Consider the following 24,976-nt stretch of genomic DNA (forward strand, 5'->3'; position numbering starts at 1 on the left):
CTCATTTGGGTTGGCCGATTAAAACTACATTAGTCAACAACTAGAGGGAGTACATTGGGAATAACTGTTGAGGATATACCCACACCTGACATGTGAAGGTCTGTTAACAGCCAGTTGGTTAGAGTTCAGGACCAGTATGTGCCTTGAGGATGGAAGATAAAGATGGCGAGGATCAGGTTATTGTAAGTGTAGTCAATGAGAAAAAGGAAGCATATGTAAGAATTCAGAAGTTGCAATCAGACAAGACCCTTGAGGAACATTTTCAAAAGGAGATGCTTAAAGAAGGTGGTATCCACCATCATGCCATCTTACCTTTACTACTACCAGGGAGGAGGTTCAGGTGTCTGAAGACACACACTCAACACACACACACTTAGAAGGCAGGAAAAGGGTACTGATTGTGGATGATCAGCCATGATCACAGTGAATGGTGGTGCTGGCTCGAAGGGCTGAATGGCCTACTCCTGCACCTATTGTCTATAAACACAAAATAATCTGCAGATGCTGTGATCAAAGCAACACTTTCAGTATGCTGGATGAACTCAGCAGGTCGGGCAGCATCAGTCAGAAATGATAAGTCGACGTTTCGGGCCGGAAACCTTGTCAGGACTGAAGAATGAAAGATGGGGAAGGATTTGAAGAATGCTTGTAGCTTCAGTTGAAAGACCAGTGATTTGAAAGACAAAGGGGTGGGGGAGGGGAAGCATTGACGTCATAGCCCTGAAAACAATGGGTGGTAGAAGAAGGAGGCGGAACTATGAGGGAGCTGGGGGTGGGGGCAGAGTGACATAGGGATAGAGGAAGGGAGGGGGAGGGAATTACCGGAAGTTGGAGAATTCTATGTTCATACCAAGGGACTGGAGACTACCTAGACGGTATATGAGGTGTTGCTCCTCCAACCTGAGTTTAGCCTCATCATGGCAGTAGAGGAGGCCATGTATGGACATATCTGAATGGGAATGGGAAGCAGAGTTGAAGTGGGTGGCTACCGGGAGATCCTGTCTGTTGTGGCGAACGGAGCGGAGGTGCTCGACGAAGCGGTCATTTGACGGAGTGGAGGTGCTCGACGAAGCTGAGGACGGACCCTGGGTCCCACCGCCCACCTTATTCCCCCACTACCCTCTTTCCACCCAGCGACTCCCAAACTTCCCTCTACCTCTCATCGCCCCTCCATTCCTCTGATTCCTCATCCTTCCCTAATCCCGCTCTCCCTGAACATCCCAACCCCCTTCTCCCTCCTGATAGCTCCCACTCTTCACCATCCTCCGACCCCAGCCTCAGCCCTTGCCGTGTCTTTACCATTCCCTCTGACCTTCTCCTCTCTGAGGCAGAACGTTCTGTCCTTAGCAAGGGCCTCACTTTTGTCCCCATCCGTCCACACCTCAGTGAGTTCCGTGCCCGCCATGACGCTGAACTCTTCTTCCGTCGCCTACGTCTCTGAGCCTACTTCTTTGACAACGATTCCCCTCCTCCTACTGAGGACCCCTTCTCCCGTCTTCAACCCTCCTCCTCCTCCTGGACACCCCGCCCGGGCCTTCTAACTGCACTCGATCTCTTCATCTCCAACTGTCGCCGAGACATCAACCGTCTCAACTTCACCACTCCTCTCTCCTGTTCCAACCTCACTCCCTCTGAACGCACTGCCCTCCACTCTCTCCGCACTAATCCCAACCTCACCATCAAACCTGCTGACAAAGGTGGTGCTGTAGTAGTCTGGTAGACGGACCTCTATCTCACTGAGGCCAAACGACTGCTCTCTGACACCTCCTCTTACTTACCCCTGAAACAGGACCCCACCAAAAAACATCAAACCATTGTCTCCCACACCATCACCGCCCTTATCAACTCCAGAGACCTTCCATCCTCAGCCAGAAACTCATTATTCCCACACCCCGCACCGCTCGGTTTTACCTCCTCCCAAAGATACACAAGCCTGACTGTCCCAGTAGACCCGTAGTTTGTGCCTGCTCCTGCCCCACCGAACTTGTATCTGCCTACCTGGACTCCATTTTGTCACCCATAGTTCAGTCCCTCCCCACCTACATCCGGGATACATCCCATGCCCTCCACCTCTTCAATAACTTCCAGTTCCCCGGTCCCAACCGCTACATTTTTACTATGGATGTCCAATCCTTATACACCTCCATTCCCCATCAAGAAGGCCTCAAAGCCCTCCGCTACTTTCTAGACAACAGACCTCACCAGTTCCCCACCATCACTACCCTCCTCTGGTTGGCGGAACTGGTTCTCACACTTAATAACTTCTCTTTTGGCTCTTCCCACTTTCTTCAGACTAAGGGTGTAGCTATGGGAACTCGCATGGGACCCAGCTACGCCTGCCTCTTCGTTGGTTACGTGGAACAGTCTGTGCTCCAGACCTATTCTGGTACTGCTCCCCAACTTTTCCTTCGGTACATTGACGACTACATTGGTGCTGCTTCCTGCACCCATGCTGAGCTCGTCAATTTCAACGACTTTACCTCAAACTTCCACCCAGCCCTCAAATTCACTTACTCTATCTCGGACACTTCTGTCCTCTTTCTCGATGTCTCGGTCTCCATCTCTGGAGACAGACTGTCCACTGACATCTTCTACAAGCCCACTGACTCTCATAACTACCTCAACTATACCTCTTCCCACCCCGCCACATGCAAAAATGCCATTCCCTATTCCCAGTTCCTCTGTCTCTGCCACATCTGCTCCGAGGATGAGGTTTTCCATTCCAGGACATCTCAAATGTCCTCTTTCTTTAAGGGTCATGGTTTCCTCTCTGCCGTCACCAATGATGCCCTCACCCGCATCTCCTCCATTTCCCGCACTTCGGCCCTCACTCCATCCTCCCGCCACCACAACAGGGACAGAGTTCCCCTTGTCCTTACCTATCACCCCACCAGCCTCCGGATCCAGCACATTATCCTCGGCAACTTCCGCCACCTTCAACAGGACCCCACCACTAAGCACATCTTTCCCTCTCCACCCCTCTCCACTTTCCACAGGGATCGGTCCCTCTACGACTCCCTGATCCACACGTCCCTCCCCACGGATCTCCCACCTGGCACTTATCCCTGTAAGCGTAAGTGCTACACCTGTCCCTACACCTCCCCTCTTGCCACCATTCAGGGCACCAAACAGCCCTTCCAGGTGAGGCAACACTTCACTTGTGAGTCTGTTGGGGTCATCTATTGCATCTGGTGCTCCCGGTGCGGCCTCCTCTACATCGGTGAAACCCGACACAGATTGGGGGACCGCTTCGAGCGCCTCCGCTCCGTCCACCAAAACAGGATCTCCCGGTAGCCACCCACTTCAACTCTGCTTTCCATTCCCATTCAGATATGTCCATACATGGCCTCCTCTACTGCCATGATGAGGCTAAACTCAGGTTGGAGGAGCAACACCTCATATACTGTCTAGGTAGTCTCCAGCCCCTTGGTATGAACATAGAACTCTCCAATTTCCGGTAATTCCCTCCCCCTCCCTTCCTCTATCCCTATTTCACTCTGCCCCCTCCCCCAACTCCCTCATGGTTCCGCCTCCTTCTTCTACCACCCATTGTTTTCAGGGCTATGACGTCAATGCTTCCCCTCCCCCACCCCTTTGTCTTTCAAATTACTGGCCTTTCAACTGAAGCTACAAGCATTCTTCAAATCCTTCCCCATCTTTCATTCTTCAGTCCTGATGAAGTTTCCGGCCCGAAATGTCGACTTATCATTTCTGACTGATGCTGCCTGACCTGCTGAGTTCATCCAGCGTACTGAAAGTGTTCCTATTGTCTATAATGTTTTAGGAACAGCTTCTTGCCCTCCACCACCAGATTTCTGAAAGGACAATGAACTCATGAACACTACCTCACTTGTTTTGCTCTTTCTGCACCACTTATTTAATTTTCTGAGATAATTCTTGTTGGAATTTACGGTATATTTTATATATTGTACTGTATTCTGCCAGAAAATGACAAGCTTCACAGCATACGGTGTGTCAGTGATAATAAACCTGAATCTGGTTCCCCCAGCATTTTCTGTGTGCTGACCCAGATTTCCAGCAACTGCAGAAACTCTTGTGTTCTCTTGTGGACCAGAGGAAGGGGTGAGGTCATTAATGAGTACTTCACATCATATCAGTACAAATGAGAAGGACATGGATGGAGGTGAGATGAGGGAAGAGACAGATTAGAGGGCATGTCGATATTCAGAAGGGCGAAGTGTTGAATGCCTTAAAAAATAGGATGCACAAGTTCCCAGTGTCTGAGGTAATCTATCCCAGGAAAATAAGGGAGGCAAGGATGGAGGTGGCTGGGGCTTTTACAGAGATCTTTGTATCTTTTTTAGCTGGGGGCAAAGAACCAGAAGACAGAATAGTCAAAACTGTTTGTTTGAATAAGAAAGGAAACCAGGAAATTCTCGACTGGTGACCTTTACATCAATGGTAGGGAAATTATTGGAGAAGATTCTTGGGGAAAGAATTTACTTGCATTTGGAAAAGCATGGGCTTATTGTGAAGTCAGCAGAGCTCTGTATGGTGGAGGTTCTACCTCACAAATCTAATTTTCTTGAGGAAGTGACAAAGGTGATTAAAGGAAGGGCATATGGATTTTAGTCAATCATGGTCGGCTGGTCCAGAAGACTATGTCACATGGGATCAATGATGAACTGGAAAACTGAATTTCGATTGGCTTGGTCACAGATAACCAGGGGTTGTAGCAGAGGGCTGTTCTTGTGACTGGAAGTCTATGACCAGCTCTGCAATGTTTGGTGCTGGGGCCTGTTGCTTGTAATATATTTTAATGATTTGGATGAAAATGTAGCTGGTGTGTTCAATTGATGTAAAAATTGGTGGAATTGTAGGTAGTGATAAATATTGTCAAAAGGCTACAACATGGTATAGATCATCTGGAGAATTAAGCTGAGGAATGGCAAACAGAATTTAATCCAGACAAGTATGGGCTGCTGCATTTTGTGATGTCAAATTCAAGACAAAGCTAGACTGTAGATGGCAGAATCCTCAGAGCTCTGTTATACGAGAGGATCTTGGGGTGCAAGTCCATAACTCTGTGAAAGTGGCAACACAGGTGGATAAGGTGGTAAAGAAGGTGTTAGGTGTAATTGACTTCATTGGTCAGGTTGTGGAGTATTACAGTCAGAAAGTGATGTTCCAGGTGAGAAATTGGTAGATAGAAGGGAGATTGAAAATCAGGTTGAATAGTGCCACGACAACAACCTCTCATTCAACATCATCAAAACTAAAGAGCTGATTATTGACTACGGGAGGAAGAAGTCAGATATCCATGAGCCTTCTTCATTGGGGATCGGAGGTGGAAAGGGTAATTAGCTTGAAAGTCCTTGGCATTATCAGATCAGAAGATCTGTCCTGGGACCCACTTGCCATCACAATGAAGGTATGGCAGAACTTTTACTTTCTTAGGAGCTTGCAAAAACTTAGCATGTCACCTAAAACTTTGACAAACTTCTACAGATGTACAGTGGAGAGTATCCTGACTGGTTGCATTGGAGATAGGTATGGAAATACCATGCCCAGGAATTGAAAAGTCTGCAGAAAATGGTCAATACAGCCCAGTCCATCACAGGCAAAGGCTTCGCCACCACTATATAGAGTGCTGTTACAAGAAAGCATCATTCATCAACAAGGGTGCCCTCCATCCAACTGTAAGCTCCTCTCACTGCTACTATCGAGCAGGAGGGACAGGAGCCTTAGGTCCCACACCACCAGGATCAGGACCAGTTATCCTTCAACAATCAGTCTCCTGAGCAGCTGTGGATAGCTTTACTGGCTTCAATTCTGCACTGATTTTATGACCTATAGCTTCACTTTCAAAGTCTTTTTATAACTCGTTTTCTCAGTACAACTTGCATTTGCACAGTTTGTCTTTGCTTGCGCATTTGTTGTGTATTAGTCTTCATCAGTTTATATCTAGCTTTTCATAAGATTCTATTGTATTTCTTTATTCCTGTAAATGCCTGCAAGAAAATAAATCTCAGAATAGTATAGGGTGGAGGAGCAACACCTTAAATTCCATCTGGATAGCCTCCAACCTGATGGGATGATCATCAATTTCTCCTTCTGGTAAAAAATAACTTCCCTCCCATCCCTTCTTCTATTCCCCACTGTGGCTTCTTACCTCTTCTTATCTGCCCATCACCTCCCCCTGGGTCCCCTCCTCTTTCACTTTCTCCTATGGTTCACTCTCCTCCCGTATCAGATTCCTTCGTCGAACCCTTTTACTTTTCCAACCCACCTGGTTTCACCTGTCACCTCTAGCTATCCTCCTTCCCCTCCGCCACCTTTATTCTAGTGTCTTCCCCATTTCTTTTCAGTCCTGAGGAAGGAGCTTGACCTGAAATGCTAACTGTTTATTCATTTCCATAGATGCTGTCTGACCTGCTGAATTCCTCCACCATTTTTGTGTGTGTTGATATGGTAACATATGTAGTGTCTATAAAAAGTATTCACTCCCCTTGAAAGTTTTCATGTTTTACTGTTTTACAACATTAAATCATTATAGATTTAGTTTGTTTTTTTTTGACACTGATCAACAGAAAAAAACTCTATGGTGTCAAAGTGAAAACAGATCTCTATGGAGTGATCTAAATTAATTACAAATATAAAACACAAAATAATTGATTGCATAAGTATTCACCCCCTTCAAGTCAGTATTTAGTAGATACACCTTTGGCAGCAATTACCGCCTTGAGTCTGTGTGGATAGGTCTCTATTAGCTTTGCACATATGGACACTGTAATTTTTGCCCATTCTTCTTTACAAAACTGCTCAAGCTCTGTCAGATTGCATGGGGATGGTGAATGAACAGCCCTTTTCAAGTCCAGCCACAAATTCTCAATTGGATTGAGGTCTGGACACTGACTTGGCCACTCCAGGACATTAACTTTCTTGTTTTAAAGCCATTCTGGTGTTGCTTTGGCTTTATGCTGAGGGTCATTGTCTTGCTGGAAAACAAATCTTCTCCCAAGTCACAGTTCTCTTATAGACTGTTGTCAGGTTTTCCTCCAGGATTTCCCTGTGTTTTGCTGCATTTGTTATACTCTCTACCTTCATAAGCCTTCCAAGGCCTGCAGCAGTGAAACCTCCCCACTACATGATGCAGCCACCACCATGTTTCACAGTAGGGATGGTGTGTTTTTGATTATGTGCAGAGTTTGGCTTATGCCAAACATAGCGTTTAGTCTGATGGCGGAAAAGCTCAATTTTGGTTTCATCAGAACCTTCTTCCACCTGACTTCAGAGTCTCCGCAAGCTTTCTGATAAACTCTAGATGAGATTCCATATGAGTTTTTTTTTCAACAGTGACTTTCTCTTTGCCACTCTCCCATAAAGTTGCAACTGGTGAAGCACCCAGGTAACAGTTGTTGCATTCACAGTCTCTTCCATCTCAGCCACTGAAGCTTTTAACTCCTCCAGATTGTCATGGTTCTCTTGGTGGCCTCCCTCACTAGTCCCCTTTTTGAACGGTCACGGTCACTCAATTTTTGAGGACAACCTGCTGCAGGCAGATTTACAGCTGTGCCATATTCTTCCCACTCTTGTTGATTGACTTAACTGTACTCCAAGTGTATTCAGTGACTTGGAATTTTTCTTGTATCCAGCTGCTAACGTGAGCATTTCAATATCTTTTCACAGAGTTTCATGGAGTGTCCTTTTGTCTTCATGGTGTGGTTTTTGCCAGGATACTGACTCACCAGCAGTTGGACATTCCAGATACAGGTGTATTTTTACTACAATCAGTTGAAACACCTTAACTGCACACCTGTCTCCAAAAATAGATCTCCATTTAACTAATCATATGACTTCTAAAACCAGCTGGTTGCAACAGTGATACTTTGGTGTGTCATATTAAAGGAGGGTGGAGAGTGAATACTTTTACAATCAATTATTTTGTGTTTTATATTTGTAATTAACTTAAATCACTTTGCAGAAATCTGTTTTTACTTTGATATGAAAGTCTTTTTCTGTTGATCAGTGCCATAAAAGCCAATTTAAATTCAGTATGATTCAATGCTGTAAAACAATAAAACAAGAAAATTTCCAAAGGAGGTAAATACCTCATATAGGTACTGAAGTTACTTTGATAATAATTTTACTTTGCACTTTGTATAAAACTTTAATTAGGCTAAATTTGGAATATTCTGGTCGCCACACTACTGGAAGGATTTGGAAGCTTTTGAATTTCAGAAGAAGCTCATCAAGATATTGTCTGGATTAGAGTGGAGAGATAAAAGTGGACATTGGAGGAACCTATAATGTTCACTGTGGAGTATCACGGCCCAAAGGGCAAATTAATAGATTTATATATAATTACGAGAGACAATGGATAGGGCACGTGGTGGAAAAAATGAATAGAGGTCACAGAGGTTTTAGATATTAGTGGGTGGTAAGTTTAAAGGAGATTTATGAGGCCTTTTTTTTGCACTGAGAGTGATAGGTATGTGGATCATGCTGCCAGGGGAGGTGTAAGAATCAGATATGAACAATGTTTCAGAGCCACTTATATATACAGATGACAGATAGGGAATGGACCTCGAGCAGGCAGATGACGATATTAGTCTATGCTATGAACATCTTATTTCTGCTTTATATCTTCTCATAACTCCATGAACCAATCTCTCTGTGTTCTGAACCCACTCCCCCTCTTTATTTCCTGTTCCTGGATGAGCCAGGGCAGGTGACAGAAATGTGTGTAGGGGAACACTTTGTATTGTGATGACAAACCAAGTTATCAGACGATTGATGCTAATGAGAGAGATAAGCGAGACAATGGATAAACATTCAAAATGTTAATGAGAGAGGAGAGAGAGATAACGGAAAAGAAACACAATTCAGAATATTGACAGACCGGTTGCTTTGAACCTGAACTGTTTGAAGTTTGATGGACAGGCGATACCCCAGCAGGGGGATGAAAAGAACAGGTAGACACGGCAGACACCACGAGAACAGGTAAGGCACGGCAGACACCACGAGATCACGAGATAACGAGTGGTGTGCCCCCACAAGTGGTGGGAGTTTGGAGGTCTGGATGGTGGGAACCGACCATAGGCTCACAGGGTGTAAAGGTGCAATCGGTGGGAACTTGGTGTGTGTGTCCGCCCTTGCCTGGGTGCCGGGTTCACCGCGGAAGAACGGTCGTATCCAGAACGGAGGGGTCACAGTCGGTGACCACAGCAGGATAGAAGACATAAAAGGGTCCACCCGAAATCACCTGTGAAGACATCAAAGGTCTGCCTGAATCAACTTGCATCTCTCTCTCTCTCTCTCTGTCCAACGGCACAACAGCGATTACTGCGAACTGTACTAAACTGAACTGAACTCTGCGTCACTTAAGACTGATCATTTTACCCCTAGACTGCGATAGAGCTTGTTTGATTCCTAGTACCCTAGTTCTGTGTACATGTGTGTTTTACCATTGCTAACCTGTTGCATTTATATCCTTACGATTAGAGTACTGTGTTACTTATTTCTCTAATAAAACTTAATTAGTTCCCAGTAATCCAGACTCCAACAAGTGGTCCATTTCTGCTGGTTTGGCAACCCAGTTACGGGGTACGTAACAGTATCTAGTGGTCATAATGCCACAAATTTCAAGATAGTTACTAAGAAGGATATGTCTGGTCCTTGGGTTGAGATTCTAAATTGAAGAAGGCCCGAGTTTGATGGTATCAGAAAGGATCTGGCAAGTGTGCATTGGGGCAGGCTGTTTTCTGGCAAAGGGTGCTTGATAAATAGGAAGCCTTCAAAAGTAAGATTTTAAGAGTACATAGTTTGTATGTTTCTGTCAGAATAAAAGGCAAGGCTAACAGGTTTAGGGAACTGGCTTTGACAGATATTGAGACCTTGGTTAAAAAGAAGAGGGAGGTGCATAGCAGTAAAGGTAGCAAAGAATAAAGGAGGTACTTGAAGAGTATAAGACATGCAAGAGAACACAAGAGGGGAATCAGGAAGATTCAAAGAAGGTATGAGTCTGCTTTAGTAGACAAGGTGAAGGAGAATCTCAAGGGCTTCTATAGATATATTAAGAGCAAAAGAATAGCAAGGGACAAAATTAGTCCCCTGAAGATTAGTGTGGTCATCTATGCATGGAGCCAAAAGAGATGGGGGAAGCCTTAAATGAATTTTTTGTATCTGCATTTATTCAGAAGAAGGACATAGAGTACACAGAAGTGAGGCAAAACAGCAGTGAGGTCATGGACCATATACAGATTACAGAGGAAAAGGTGTTTGCTGTCTTGTGGCAAATGAGACTGAATTAATCCGCTAGGCCTGACAAGGTGTTCTCTCAGAGCTTGTGGGAAGCTCTGTCATGGTCCGGTCCATGAAGTCCATATTCCGATTCATGGTCCGGTCCATCGACCCTTAATCCAGGTTTTCCTGTCTACCCTGTTTCTGTTCCTGTTGAGCTCTAATTGAGGCAGCTGATTCTCGTTGGGGCTGGCTGCATAAATACCTTCAGAGACCAGGGTGTGGCTGCTGGATTGTTCTCGTCCTTACTCCTTGTATCCCTTCCCCTGCCTTCTGTTTCCTGGCCTGAAGCCCTGCCTTGTCTTGCCGGTAACTCTCTCCTCGCCTGAAGTTCTGTCTTGCCTTGCATTGCTTGAAGCCTTGCCTTGTCTTGCTGTCTTGTCCTGGAGCCACCCCATACCTAGCTCCCTTCCTGTCCTTTGCCTCCGTTGGGTAAGCCAGGCCGTATTGCCGTTACCTTCGGTTGGTTCTGAACCTTCCTGCCCCTTGCCTCCGTTGGGTGGAGTACCGTGCCCTGCCCAGGAGAACCGCGCCCTGCCCAGGAGTACCACTCCCTGCCCAGGAATTCTGCGCCCTGCCCAGGAGGAGCCTCCAGCCTCCAGCCCCAAGCCTCGCCTCAAGTCTCCAGCCTCCTACCTAGCCTCAAGCCTGAAGACTCCAGCCTCCTGCCTAGCCTCAAGCCTGAAGACTCCAGCCTCCTGCCTCCTGCCAAGCCTTGCCCCGAGTCTCCATCTTCCTGCTTAGCTTCAAGCCTGAAGATTCCAGCCTCCTGCCTCTTGCCAAGCCTTGCCTCGAGTCTCTAGCCTCAAGCCTGAAGACTCCAGCCTCCTGCCTCCTGCCAAGCCTCACCTCACCTCTAGTCTCTAGCCTCAAGCCTGAAGACTCCAACCTCCTGCCAAGCCTTGCCTCGAGTCTCTAGCCTCAAGCTTGAAGACTCCAGCCTCCTGCCTCCTGCCAAGCCTCGCCTCTAGTCTCTAGCCTCAAGCCTGAAGACTCCAGCCTCCTGCCTCCTGCCAAGCCTCACCTCGAGTCTCTAGTCTCTAGCCTCAAGCCTGAAGACCCCAGCCTCGTCCTGCCTGCCAGCCAAGCCTCGTACTTGCCTAGTTCTGGGGTCCGAGCCAGAGGCAAGACCCAGGTACTGGGTCCTTGTCCAGTCTCTGGCTCGGAGTCCAAGCCTGGGCTCCTAGCTCTCTTATTCAGTCCTGTTCCAGGTTCCCACTTTACGTGTCCATGTCCTTACCCTCACCCTGTATCCTAGTCCTGTCCCTAGTACTTCAGTGTCTGTGTCTTGCATTTGGGTCCGTTCCCAGCCACTGCCCTATGACAAGCTCATACTTTCGGCCCCAACTGCGATATTTAAAACATCATTAGCCATGGGCAAAGTATCAGAGAATTGGGGGATAGCTGATGCTGTTTAAGAAAACTTTAAGAATAAGCTGAGAAATTACGGGCCAGTGAGCCTGACATCAGTAGTGGGTAGGTTATTAAAAAGTATTCTAAGAGACTGTTATACAAGTATTTAGATAGACAAGGACTGAGAAGAGATAGTCAACATGGCCTTGTGTGGGGTTGGTCATGTCTAACCAATCTCATAAGATGCCGCTGATGCCTAATTTGGAGTATTGTGTGCAGTTCTGGTCACCTACCTACAGGAAAAATATCAATAGGATTGAAAATGGGCAGAGAAAATTGAGAAGGATGTTGCCAAGACTTCAGGACCTGAGTAATAGGGAAAGGTTGAACAAATTAGGACTTTATTCACCAGGGCATAAAAGAATGAGGGGAGATTTGATAGAGGTATACAATATTATGAGAGGTATAGATAGGGCGAATGCATGCATGTTTTTACACTGAGGTTTGACAAGACTGGAACTAGAGGTCATGGATTAAGGGTGAAAGGTGAAATGTTCAGTGGGAACCTGAGAGGGTGTGGGTGTGGAATGAGCTGCCAGTGGAAGTGTGTTGAACTTCAACATTTAAGAGAAGTTTGGATAGGTACAAGAATAGGAGGGCTAGGGAGGGCTATGGTCCAGGTGCAGATCAATGGGAATAGTCAGGTTAGTGGTTCAGCACAGACTAGGTGGCTGAAGGGTCTATTTCTGTGCTGTAGTGTTCTATGGCTCTGTGACTATATTTGTCCTCCTGCTCATCCTATCCCAAATACTTATTGTTTTGTCATCCCCATCATCCTTCAGCAAGCTTAATTTTTAAAGGAAACTCTTCCAGCTGAACCAGGCTCCCCTCCAAATCCTGATGAGAGGTCATGATCCAAAAACATCGACTGCACTCTTTTCCATAGATGCTGCCTGGCCTGCTAAGTTCCTCCAGTGTTTTGTGTGTGTTGTTCCGCATTAGATCGTTGCTTTTACATTTTAGTCCCCAGGAAAGGAATGTGAACATTGCCATTGCCATCCATACCACCAACTGAACTTGCAAGATAATTCTGCACCAGGTTTCCCAGGTCCCTTTGCACCTTTGATTACTGAATATACTCCTTGTTTAGAAAATACAGAAAGTATAATGCTGGAAAACATTAAAGTGTCAAGGATCCAAAAGTCTGTGCTGAATGGCTAGGCAGGCTGTACCAGTAAAATACAATATTGGACTGAGTGAGATTGGAGGAGGCTGGGGTGGAGGAGAAACAGTAACAGGGACCACCTGGGGCTGAATACTCTCTCCCACTGCACTGTGTGCGTATCGCAGAGGCTTTAAGGAACCCAGACTCATTTTAAAACAGAAATTATTTGTTACAGATCAAGAATATTAAACCCAAGGCCAGATTTAGGGGTTCCTAACATTAACAAAAAGAAATCTTACGTTGTGCCTGATGATAATGTGACGACAGGCCAAATTATCAGATGATTGATGCCGATAAGAGGACAATGAGGGAACATTCAGAAATGTTAATGAGAGACGAGAGGAATTAACGAAAAGGAGACACAGTTCTGAGTATTGTCAGAGACTGGTGGCTTTGAACCCTGAACTGTTTGAAGTTTGATGGACAGGCGATACCCCAGCAGGGGGACAAAAAGGGACAGGTTCGCTAAGGCAACAGACACACGACACCACGAGGTAACGAGACCCTGGAAGCAGTGTGCCCCCACAAGTTGGTGGGAGTTTTGGAGGTCTGGTCGCGGGACCAAGCCATAGACGCACAGGGTGGAAAGATACGGTCGGGCGGGAACCTGGTGTGTGTGTCCGCTCTTGCCTGGGTGCCGGGTTCACCGCAGAAGAACGATCGTATCTGGAACAGAGGAGTCACAGTCGGTGACCTCAGAAGACATTACAAAGGGCTCGCCCGAAAGCTAACTGCAAGGAATATCGAAGGTCTGTTTGGAATCCATTTTGAATATTCATTCGCTTTCGCTCTCTCTCTTCTCTCCGCGCCAACAGCACAACAGCGATTACTGCGAACTGAACTGAACTAAATTGAACTGAACTTTGCATCACTTGAAACTGACCATTTACCCCGAGACTGCGATAGAGCTTGATTGATCCTATTATCCTAGTTCTGTGTATATGTGTGTTTTATCATTGCTAAACTGTTGCATTTATATCCTTTTGATTAGAGTACTGTGTTGCTTATTTCTTTAATAAAACTTTCTTAGTTCCAGTAATCCAGACTCCAACTAAGTGGTCCATTTCTGCTGGTTTGGCAACCCAGTTACAGGGTACATAACAATAAACACAGGAAATTCTGCACATGCTGGAAATTCCAAGCAACACACAGAAAACGATGGAAGAACTCAGCAGTACAGGGGATAAATAAACAGTCAACGTTTCGGGCTGAGATCCTTCATCAGGGCTCAGGTTCAATACAAGATGTGATGGCCATTGGCAATGAGTGCAGATCCAACACCAACCTCCCCCGTGAAGTTGCTTTTGGTTTCAGCAGCTATGATGGTTAAATGTTCATTGTATAATGTGTTTAAACATGCTCCCCAGAATGAAGGCATTGTTGCTGCAGCAAGTAAGGTGACTGAATGAGCCTCTCCCCAGTGCAGATATCCAACAATTGGATGACTCTATGAATCCCTTCCTCATGAACAATCAGCTGAACAGTCTTTCTTCAATGTGATAATTCTGGAGTCTTGTCAGTCTGTATGATCCTGAATTTCTTCTTACATTAGTAACAAGTGAATGTCTTCTCCTCTCTGTGATCTCACTGGTGTAACAGAAGGTCCAAACACCATATGAATCTCTTCATTCCAAGCAAGTGAATGGCCTCTTCTTGGGGGTGAACCTGTCAGTATCTAATCAGTTTGGATGAATGAGTGAACCCTGCCTCACACTTGGGGTGGGTTAATGCCTTTTCCCAGTGCAAGCTTGCTGCTGTGTAACTGGGTCAGATGACACAGCAAGACCTTCTGCTGAAGGGTCTTGGCCTGAAACGGCAACTGTACTCTTTTCCATAGATGCTGCCTGGCCTGCTGTGTTCCTCCAGCATTTCGTATGTGTTGCTTGGATTTCCAGCATCTGCATAATTTCTCTTGTTTGTGACAGCACGACCTTGGCACACTTGGAACAGCTGAACTTCCCATCAACATCGAGGAAGTACTGGTGATTTCAGGGTACTGAAGCAACCATTTGAGAACAATAAATTGCAACAGAAAGATAAAAATGGATCCACGAGTTTCCTTTTAAAAACGCAAACACGAGGAAATCTGCAGATGCTGGAATTTCAAGCAACACACATAAAAATTGCTGGGGAATGCAACAGGCCAGGCAGCATCTCTAGGAAGAGGTACAGTTAACGTTTCGGGCCGAGACCCTTCATCAGGATATACAGACATCCACAGCAGAGTAAAATTTAAATTGTCCATTCAGGCTTGAAGATGTAATCGCTGTGGGATTTCTTCCTTTGTCTTTCCTGACGAGGGGGATCACTCTGCCTGGCAGGTGAGACTTCTGAGCTTGTTTCACAGCCACATTCTGGGGTCTCCTCCATGGTGGTTGTAGGAGCTGACTCTGAAACTGCAGGAAGTGATTCCGATAGCTCTGGACACCTTTTTTTGTCCTTTTCTCTCTCTGGGTCTACCTCAATCCCTTTCTTTTTCTTTCTCATGCTCCTCCTCCCTTTCACACCATTCTCTTTCTTGATCACATCCTTTCTCTCCATCTTTTCCCTTCTTTTTCTTTTTCTAGTTGTCACATTTTGATCATGGGAAGGTCCATTTAGTTCACTGGATTATTCTCTTATTAATCCTATTGCTCCCTCCATGATTTGATCTCTCCTCTTGGTTTTCTCATCTGACAAATCTGTTACCCTATCTCCATTGACTCCCATCCAACTGGGCTTTTATTGGGCATCTAGTTTTACAAGCACCTTTTTGTCACCCACTTGGTTCATACAATAACCTGAATGAACACAGAGTAGATTCTGGATCTTTACACTCACTAAAGCTGAATGCTTGCAAATTTCCTGAAGCTTCTTGAAGTCTCTTCCAGTTTAAAACCAAGCCACATTTTGCAAGTAACTGTCTGATTAACATATCGGAACCTTTCTCAAATATGTTGCCTACCAAGACCTCTGTAGTCGGAGCAGTGTCTTCATCACTTTCATGCTTTCTCTGAGCAGCATGGTCTTTCCTTGGTCCAATATGCTTTCCAACCAGAGACACAGAGGTTGACACCAACACCTGCTTGTCCTCTGTGGAGGAATGGTTCATGATGTTCGGCATGGAGACAGTTGTAGTATCATCCAGTACCTTTCTTAATTCACTCTCAGATGGCTTTGTTGCATGGGATGTAGCATGCAAATTGTGAATGGATCTCCAATCACGTTGTAGTTGTCTCAGCCAATCACACCCTCACAATGCTGGTTCTCCTCCTTTCACCACATACAAGTTCATTGTGGCTTGTTGGTTGTGTATTTCAAGTTATGGATGTCATTCCCACAGGAGTTATCTTTTCTCCAGTATAAGTTCTTAAGTTAGATATCTGCAGGCTTCAGTTTGGTATCTCTGAAATGATGTTCAAACTCATTTTGTGGAATGACTGAAACAGCTTAATGAGTGCCATTTTAATTAATATGGCATTCACTTCTGGCATAATCCATATTGCTTGTCTATTGTTAATTTTCACACTAAATCTCAAGGTTACACAATGCAGTGTCACACTCTTCATTATCAAATATTTCATCAATGGCATGCAGATTAGTGCTCTTTCTGAAACTGCAGCTTGACTTTCTTTTTGCATTTTCTCTTCCCTGAACAGTCCATTTACTTTTGTCTGCCCGACATACTCTTTGTATGCATGCTACGTTGTTGGATTTTCTACAAGTTTTGTCTAAATCTACATTTGTTTGGAGTATGTGAGCCCCTGCCACAATGGTAACACGTTTGTTTGGCCAGACCGGTTTTTGTTTAGACAACACAATTTTGTTCTCGCTCACTTTCATTTCTGACTGCAAGTCAAATGTATCTCTGTCTGCTGTTTCCTTTGAAACAGCAATTTCCACTGTTCTTCTAAATGTAAGTTATGCTTCAGTTAGCTGTTTTTGAATGCTTTCTTTTCAGATTCCACAAACTAAACGATCTCTCATTGTATCATTAAGCCCATTACCAAATGGACAATGCTCAGAGAATCTCTTCAATTTGGCCACGTAGGCCCCCTCCTTTTTGATTCCACTATGATTGTTCTGCAATCAACAATGGCTTTGATTCTAAATGTCCCCGCATTACTTTCACGATATCAGGTAAGCTCATTTCTGCAGGTTTGGTTGGAGGAGTCGAACTTCAAGGAAAACAGTATGCCTAATGCACTTGGCAAACTTGGCACTCGCTTCTCGTTGGTTATTTCATTTGCTTCAAATTACTGTCCCAATAGCTCAGTATACACGATTCAATTTCCTGTTGTGTAATCAAACTCATCAATCTTTCCGATGGAGCCAGCCACTGCTGATTTATTATTATTACCATCATCCAGTACTCACCCTTTATGAACCCTGAATTCTTCCATTTTCTGAGTTTCTTTGTAAAAAAAAAATCAGTTGTGTCTTCCCTTCTGAAGATCACTGTTTTCTTAAAAAAGAACTTGACCCATCTGTGCACATGCTGGCTGTTTCTTTTGACTCACCATTGTTTCTGTGTGTTTTTAGTTCCAACATCTCACTGTGTTTTAACAGGTCAGTGGCCACGCCAAGTTCATTTGGGAAAATGCCTCATCACGAATGTTATGGTTTGTAACTTCAAAACATTAAATTAATTCAAAGGAAGATGCAGGGTGACCAAAAATGCAGTTGTAACTTTGTGTTTACTTCAAGAGAGGTGCCCACATATTACATAGTAGCATGATGACATATGCAATTATTGTATTTTTTTCTTGTCAGTCAGTGGGTGTTGTCCCGAATCTGGGGTTGGCGGCTATGCACCTCCATCTTCTTCGATCTTGTGACAGCACCGAGTCCAGTTTGTTCTCGCTGGACACTCTGGCGCTGCCCACCGCCGCCCCCGCTGAACTCGAGCCCGAGGCCGTGTCGGTCTCCAGCCGCAGTCTATTCTTCGAGCTCGGCCCTTCCTTAGGCGGAGGCCTTGGGCAGGTCCAGGCACACGGTGCAGTGCCCAAGTTCATCATGTCTCTTCTAACTAGGTGCATAGCATACGATTCGTAGATACGTGGTGAGGCTTTAATCTCTTCCACAGAAGATGACTGTTGGCTCACAAGGAGCTCCTCTGCCCTTTGTCAGGTCTTGTTTTTTTCAGTCCTGCTGGATGTCCTCACACCCTCCTCACCGGACTAAGTCTGGAGGGAGAGCCGGCCCAAGTCACCGACCACTCGACCACAGTTTTTTCTTATAACCCATAATTATTTAACCAAACAAGAATACTTAATTAAACTATATATATATGATTATTCAAATATTAAATACACAACAGAGTTCTAAGAACAGCAAGCTCACCTTCCTGTTAGCATCAGTACAGGAAAGAATCCGTTCATTAGACCTGATGCTACACCAATAAATTTAGAGTAGAGAGATGACATTCGCCTGTTTTGAATGTGGAAAGAAATTCATTCTTATTGAACTTGGTGAGAGACCAATGAGTCCATACCTGGGACAGACCATCTGCCTGCTCTGAGTGTGGAAGGAGTTGTACTCAGTCATCCAAACTGATGGCACACCAGCGAGTTCATACTGAGGTGAGGCCGTTCATCTGCTCTACATGTGGGAAGAGATTCACTCGGGCATCCAGCCTGATGGTACATCAGCGAATTTACGCTGGCGAAAGGCCTTTCACTTGCTCCGAGTGTGGGAAAGGATTTACTCATTCATTCAGCCTGAACTTACACAGGAAAAGGCACACTGGGGACAGGCCGTTTAGCTGCTCTGAATGTGAGAAGAGGTTCATTAATTCATCCAGCCTCCTGAGACACCAGCAAGTTCACACTGGGGAGAGGCCATTCTCCTGCTCTGAGTGTGGGAAGAAATTTGTTCAGTCATCCTGTCTGCAGACACATGAGCAAATCCACACTGGAGAGTGGTCGTTTGCTTGCGCTGAAAGCGGGAAGAGATTTACTCAGTCATCTAACCTGCAGTCACACCAGCGAATTCACAATGGGGAGAGGACATTCATCTGCCCCGAGTGTGGAAAGAGGTTCACTCCGTCATCTGAGCTGTGCTTACACCAGTGAACACTTGCTGCAGGCAGAGGCAGCATGGAAACCGGCCCTTTGGCCCAGCAAGTGAACACTGATCATCAACTTTCCGTTTACTCAAATGCTCCATTAATCCCATTATTATAAATTTTCCCCACATACCCATTGACCTCTCATCTTGCCCCCATCAGATCCAACTATTATGTGCACATCAGGGGCAGTTTACAGAGGCTCGTTGACCTATCAGGACATGTCTTTGGGATGTAGGAGGAAACCAGAATACCTGAAGGAAACCCATGTGTCATAGGTAGAAGGTACAAACTCCACGCTGTTGGGATTGATCATGGATAGAGAAGATGTCTCTAATAATGGGAGGATTCCAGGACCAGAAGTCTTACTGCCCATTACGCTGCTGGTGGTTAGGGCACACAATGAAGGTGATACATCTCTGACGGTGTTCAGGGCTTCTTTCATATTGTCAGTAGCTTCCTCTTGGTTTTCACTACTGTCTGTCATGAAATCCTGGGTGGAGATTCAGGAATATCATCTCACTCAAATGTGGAAACATTCTTCATTGCTGTTTCTAAACAAATTTCTTTTACCAGTCAGGGTTGTTAGCCCTGAGCTGAACCCCCAAACCTGGAGGACTGGTGGACCACTCTTAGTCTGACCTCTAGCCTTTGACCTGTTTGGCATGGGCAACCCTACCAACAGCCAAAGCATAAAGCTCTGACTCCAGCCAGCACTGCTCTCTGTGGCATTGAGGCACGCAAGACTCCGCATCACGACAAGGCTTTGACTCTCTTGAAGGAGGACCAGAGGGCAAAACTTGAAAACAGAAGGATGTCCACTTATAACAGAGATGAGGAGGAATTTCTTTAGCCAGCAGGTGGTGAATCTGTGGAATTCATTGCCACAGACAGATGTGGAGGCCAAGTCATTGGGTATATTTAAAGCAGGGGTTGATGGGTTCTTGATTTGTAAGAGCATCAAAGGTTACGGGGAGAAGGCAGGAGAATACGGTTGGAAGGAAAAATAAATCAGCCATGACGGAATGACAGAGCACACTTGATACGCTGAATAGCCTAATCAAGCTTCTATGTCTTGTGATCTTATGACCTCTGATTTTGTGAAGCCTCTGCTTTCTTGCACTCTTCTAGCTTTCTTGTTTTTTTTTAACCTAGTTTCCAAAGTAATGCATTTCTGTTGTTCACCTCCACCTCAACCTGCAGTGAGGAGTTAATTATCATTGCTGTCTGGGTGGAGTGTCTTTTTTTTTTCAAATTCCTGTAGGACTTTCAGCAGACTGATGATGGAGAAAGCTCACTGCAATGTGGGGCCAAGGCCTCACTGTGCCAGAGACTCATGGTTTGGTTTTGATGTTGGGTGCAATCTGTGTAGAATTTGCTCACTCTCCCTGTTTCTAACATGAGTTGCAGTTTCCTTTCATGTATTGAAGATGTGCTGGTTGGTAGGTTAGTTGGCTGCTGTTAGTTACCCCCAGTGTGTAGGTGAGTCAGGCATCCTGTGAATGAATGCAAAGAGGGGCTAATGTAGGGTTAGTGTAAGTGCATGATTGGTGATCATTGTGGACGCAGTTTCTGCACTATCACATTCCCCAGACCCCAAAAATGAGGTCAAGAGCTAATGTAATGCTTAATATTTCTTCCCTTTAATGTCTTTTTTTTCTCTTTTTTCAGGGTGGATGGGGTTGTGTTGGAGTCCTTGATCTGCAGATGCACTCAAACTATATTCTTTATGGCAATGGTTTCCACTCCCAGGGCTCACTCACTGGCTGTTTTTTGATATCCCAAGGATGAGGCCTGGAAGAAGAACACGCCTTCAGGATTCTGAGGCTCTGCAGCCTTGTGGATTCCAGTGTTGCTGACTGAAGTGTCACGGGAGAAATGGAACATTGCAATCAGCGGATCGGCTGTTGAAGGCCTCTGTACTCGGATTGCTCGCTCTGTCTTTTTCCTCAGTGTTGGGGGAGAGTTTGCCGCCGATTCTTGAGTCAGAGAACTCGGAATAAAAGTGTCGTGGCAGAGTTTAACATCACATTCAGTGAGTTGTTTTGTTTTGTTAGTCTCCCCTCTTGCTGTGTGAGACGCCTTTCTGTCCCTTTATTAGGGAGAGAGATAATCTGTGGCATGTTGAATTGTCAGGTGAACAATTAGTTTTTGTTGTACTGCAGATGATGGTCTCCTTGGGTACTTTGCTATTGCTTGCTTGGTGGTGCGTGCTGATGTTTTTTGCAGACGTAAGTGGGGGAAGGCTTATGTTTTGCTGCTGCTTGTGGGTGGAAAGGGGGAGAGGTAGCTTTGGGGTTCATAAACAAGAGAAAACCTGCAGATGCTGGAAGTCCAAGCAACACAAACAAAATGCTGGAGGAACTCAGCAGGCCAGGCAGCATCTATGGAAACCAGTACAGTCGACGATTTGGGCTGAGACCCTTCAGCTGGATTCATAATGTTTTTACTTTGGGGCACCCTTCTGTTTCTCGTGGATATCTGCGAAGAACAAGACCTTCAGGTCGTATACTGTATACATTCTCTGATATTAAATGGAACCATTTCAACCCTTTTCTCTGAGCTTGCTTCAAGATTGTGGGCCACTTTACATTTTTTAATCTATCTATCTACTTATTTAGAGGTACAGAATGGAGCAGGCCTTCTGGCCCACCAATCCATGACACCCAGCAACCCACTGATTTAGACCTAGCCTAATCACAAGGCCAATTTAGAATGACCAATTAGCCTACTCACTGGTACGTCTTTGGTCTATGGGGGGAAACTGGAGCACCCAGAGGAAACCCATGAGCACATGAGAGGATGTACAAAAGCCAGAATTGAATTCCAAACTCCCCTATGCCCCAAGATGTTATGGCAATGCACTAACCGTAGCAGCCCTACAGTATCAGTTCTCAAAGGAATGGGTATCATGCAGTCGAGTTACTGCAATTCAGAACTGTGCTGATGGATCCTGTGCCTCATTTATTGTCCCAGCTCATCCCGCATCCCCCCATTCACAATCTCAAAAAGCACTGACTTCCATCTGGAATACATTCAATAACTGAATAACCGCTCCTCAGCCAGGTTGGTAACCGCTGATGTGTTTAAGGAGGTTCTATCAAACAGCCCATTCCAACGTGTACCTCTTATAACTCTAAGAATATTAGAGTTATAGAGTAATATTTGGGGAGGGGAGGAGAAGATGGCGACGCAACACAGCACACGCAGCCGCTCCGAATTGATATCGTATTTGTTAAATAGGGGCCGTGCACAATCCTGATTTGATGGAGACGGACGTGAGAAGCACGGAGGAACACCTGGAGAAACTTCTGAAATGCCTGCTTCGCTGCTGCTGCTACTGTGCGATTGAGAATGTCCGGAGGGGAAGGCCCCAAATCCTCGGCTTTGCCTATTGCCTGTTGCCGGGGCTGAGGTTAAAGCGCTCAGCAGAGATGGTGCTCAGTGCTCGGTGTCAGAGGGCTGGTCGGAGGCTCGAAGTTTTCGAACGGACTCAAAGTCAGACTGTGGTCGGTGCTTCCAGGATGCTGCATCAGCAAATTTGCGGCGCTGGAAGCTCATGGCAGGGAGAGTTTCTCCCTTCAACTGTCTGTGTGAGATAATGAGACTTTCAAGAGACTTTTGAGACTTTTTTTTTTACTGTGCCCATGGTTTGTTCTTCATCAAATTATGGTATTGCTTTGCACTGTTGTAACTATATGTTATAATTGTGTGGTTTTTGTCAGTTTTTTTAGTTTTGGCTTGTCTTGTGTTTCTGTGATATTATTCTGGAGGAACAAATTGTATCATTTCTTAATGACCATAAAAGAGGACTGCGCGTCCTCATAATCTAATAATCTAATCTAATCTGTTAAAATCACCAGAGATAACTAAGGAATTGAGTAAAATTGCCAAGGAACAGTGAAGTAAGGCAGTTAAATGTTTATGAATAGGGAAAATTACACCAAATAGAACTCACAGTACTCCCCCGGTGAGATATTTTCAAGGACTGGACTCCTAAGGTCAATATATTTTTGAAATTAGCAATTCATCCTGTAATTATATTGTTTAATGTTAGAATTTGTATGTTATGCTGTATGTGTGGAAGATTACATGTTCCACAACACAGAATTGAAATTCTAAATGCTGTAAAGAATCCTTTGTTAGAGTGATCCCAATGGTGTTGACACTTTCAGGATAAAGGGAAATTATGATAATATAGCAATATTTAGTATATATCTGTATATATGTATATCATTGTCTGTTAGTATTGCTGAATTGGTATTTATATCAAACCCTCGTTAGAGAAGTCGAGGATATTTCCTAATCAGGATAAATATAACATCCTTACTAACCCTAATGTAATAACATGATTGGATTTATCACACAGCGGTCAGATTCGAACATTGATTAAAAGGATGAACAAATACATGAAGTTCGCTTGCGGAATGAGCAGTGTAACAAGTGGTGTGGATTTTGGGCTTACTGGAGAGATCCATAGATAGAAACAGAACCCGAGCCCATCGGCATGTAGGAACCAGCCTGTCTGAGTGAAAAGGCGAGAAACTCTCGGAAATCTTGGGCCTTCAGTCAACAGTAACCCGTGCCCTTCTTCTTCTTCTTGTTTTACGGCGGTTGGCACCCAGCTTAGTGGTGCATTATTGTCACCTTCTGCTCCGGAATGTGCAATAGACTTACATTCCAAATTCCTTCACCCAATCTCACACACACACACACATACCCTAACCTACATTTTATCCTCCCATCTTTGGCTATCCTAGTACCCTATTCCTGCTTATTCATCATATCCTATATAAAACCCTTGTACCCCTTAAGAAAGCTAAAAATACCCTGACCTGTGCTCTCTCACCCATGCCCAGCAACCCTTTTAATGTGAATTCCTGCACCCCAAATTCCCTTAGATTATCATCTCTCTCTGTATCCCATACTTCCTGCAACTCAGAACTACATGTTCTACTGACTCCTCTTCCTGACATTCCTCACACAATCCTGTCTGGTGTTTCCCTATCATTTTCAATGTTTTGTTTAACATACAGTGCCCCAGCCTTAACCTAGTCCACACAGTCTCCTCCCTTCTGTATCCACTACCTACCCTAGTCCCTGCAACACTTTTTTGTATTTGATATAAATGCCTCCCTTTCCCCTCCTTGTCCCATCTTTCTTGCCACATTTGGTTGATTTTTTCCCAGATTACACACTTAATCTCTGCTTTACTGATACTAATGTGCATTTCTATATTTTCTTTCTTTAACATCCTCTTTGCCAACTCATCCACCCTCTCATTCCCCTTCACCCCTACATGAGCTGGAACCCATAAAAATTTTACCTGACCTCCCAGATTTCGAATTCTTGAAGGACTAAAGGACTTAAAGTACATCTTGCCGACTGTTTGAGTGAAAAGACCATAAACTTGCTAGAACTGAGGATGAATCTGAGCATATCAATACCTTGACTTGTCTAGCTTTCTCCACCCATCGCAACGCAACCAACACTGCCAGCATCTCCACTGTATACACTCCTAATTTATTAGATGTTCTTCTGCTGATTTCAATTTCTTTTGCTGGTACAGCCACCCCAAACTCTGTCACTCCTGTTTCAGGTTCCTTAGCACCATCCATATGAATTTGAGTATAATCACTATATTTTTCCATCACATGACAGTTAAATGCACTTACCAAATCAGATTCAAACAACAGGAATTCTGCAGATGCTGGAAATTCAAGCAACATACATCAAAGTTGCTGGTGAACGCAGCAGGCCAAGCAGCATCTATAGGAAGAGGCGCAGTCGACGTTTCAGGCCGAGACCCTTCGTCAGTCCTGACGAAGGGTCTCGGCCTGAAACGTCGACTGCGCCTCTTCCTATAGATGCTGCTTGGCCTGCTGCGTTCACCAGCAACTTTGATGTATGTTACCAAATCACATTTGTATTTTCCTTTCCTTTTTACTTCTAACAAATGTCATTCTATATGGTCAGGCCATACAAGCTTCCATGGAGCTACAATGGGTTAAACTACTGGAGGACTTATCCTTAGATCAAACACTCCACATTCTTTAGCAATATCATTCCCTACCCAACTAAAATTATCC

The 24,976-nt window shown here is 45.0% G+C and overlaps 1 protein-coding gene across 1 annotated transcript; it reads left to right on the forward strand.

Annotated features, from left to right (window-relative positions):
* The first annotated feature begins 18,375 nt into the window (after window positions 1-18,375).
* LOC134352471 (gastrula zinc finger protein XlCGF17.1-like) lies at window positions 18,376-18,894 on the forward strand. The gene is made up of 2 exons (XM_063059749.1): window positions 18,376-18,642; window positions 18,715-18,894. The coding sequence occupies exons 1-2, from the start codon at window positions 18,376-18,378 to the stop codon at window positions 18,892-18,894; spliced, it is 447 nt and encodes a 148-aa protein (XP_062915819.1).
* The last annotated feature ends 6,082 nt before the right edge of the window (window positions 18,895-24,976 follow it).

This window comes from Mobula hypostoma, chromosome 10 (genome assembly GCF_963921235.1).
Source record: "Mobula hypostoma chromosome 10, sMobHyp1.1, whole genome shotgun sequence".
Taxonomy (NCBI): domain Eukaryota; kingdom Metazoa; phylum Chordata; class Chondrichthyes; order Myliobatiformes; family Myliobatidae; genus Mobula; species Mobula hypostoma.

Excerpts from the sequence above, each read along its gene's own strand:
- LOC134352471 (XM_063059749.1), top strand. The coding sequence starts at position 18,376 with ATGGCACACCAGCGAGTTCATACTGAGGTGAGGCCGTTCATCTGCTCT. Across the intron at positions 18,643-18,714 it reads GCCTCCTGAGACACCAGCAA|ACACATGAGCAAATCCACAC; the intron begins GTTCACACTGGG and ends TCCTGTCTGCAG.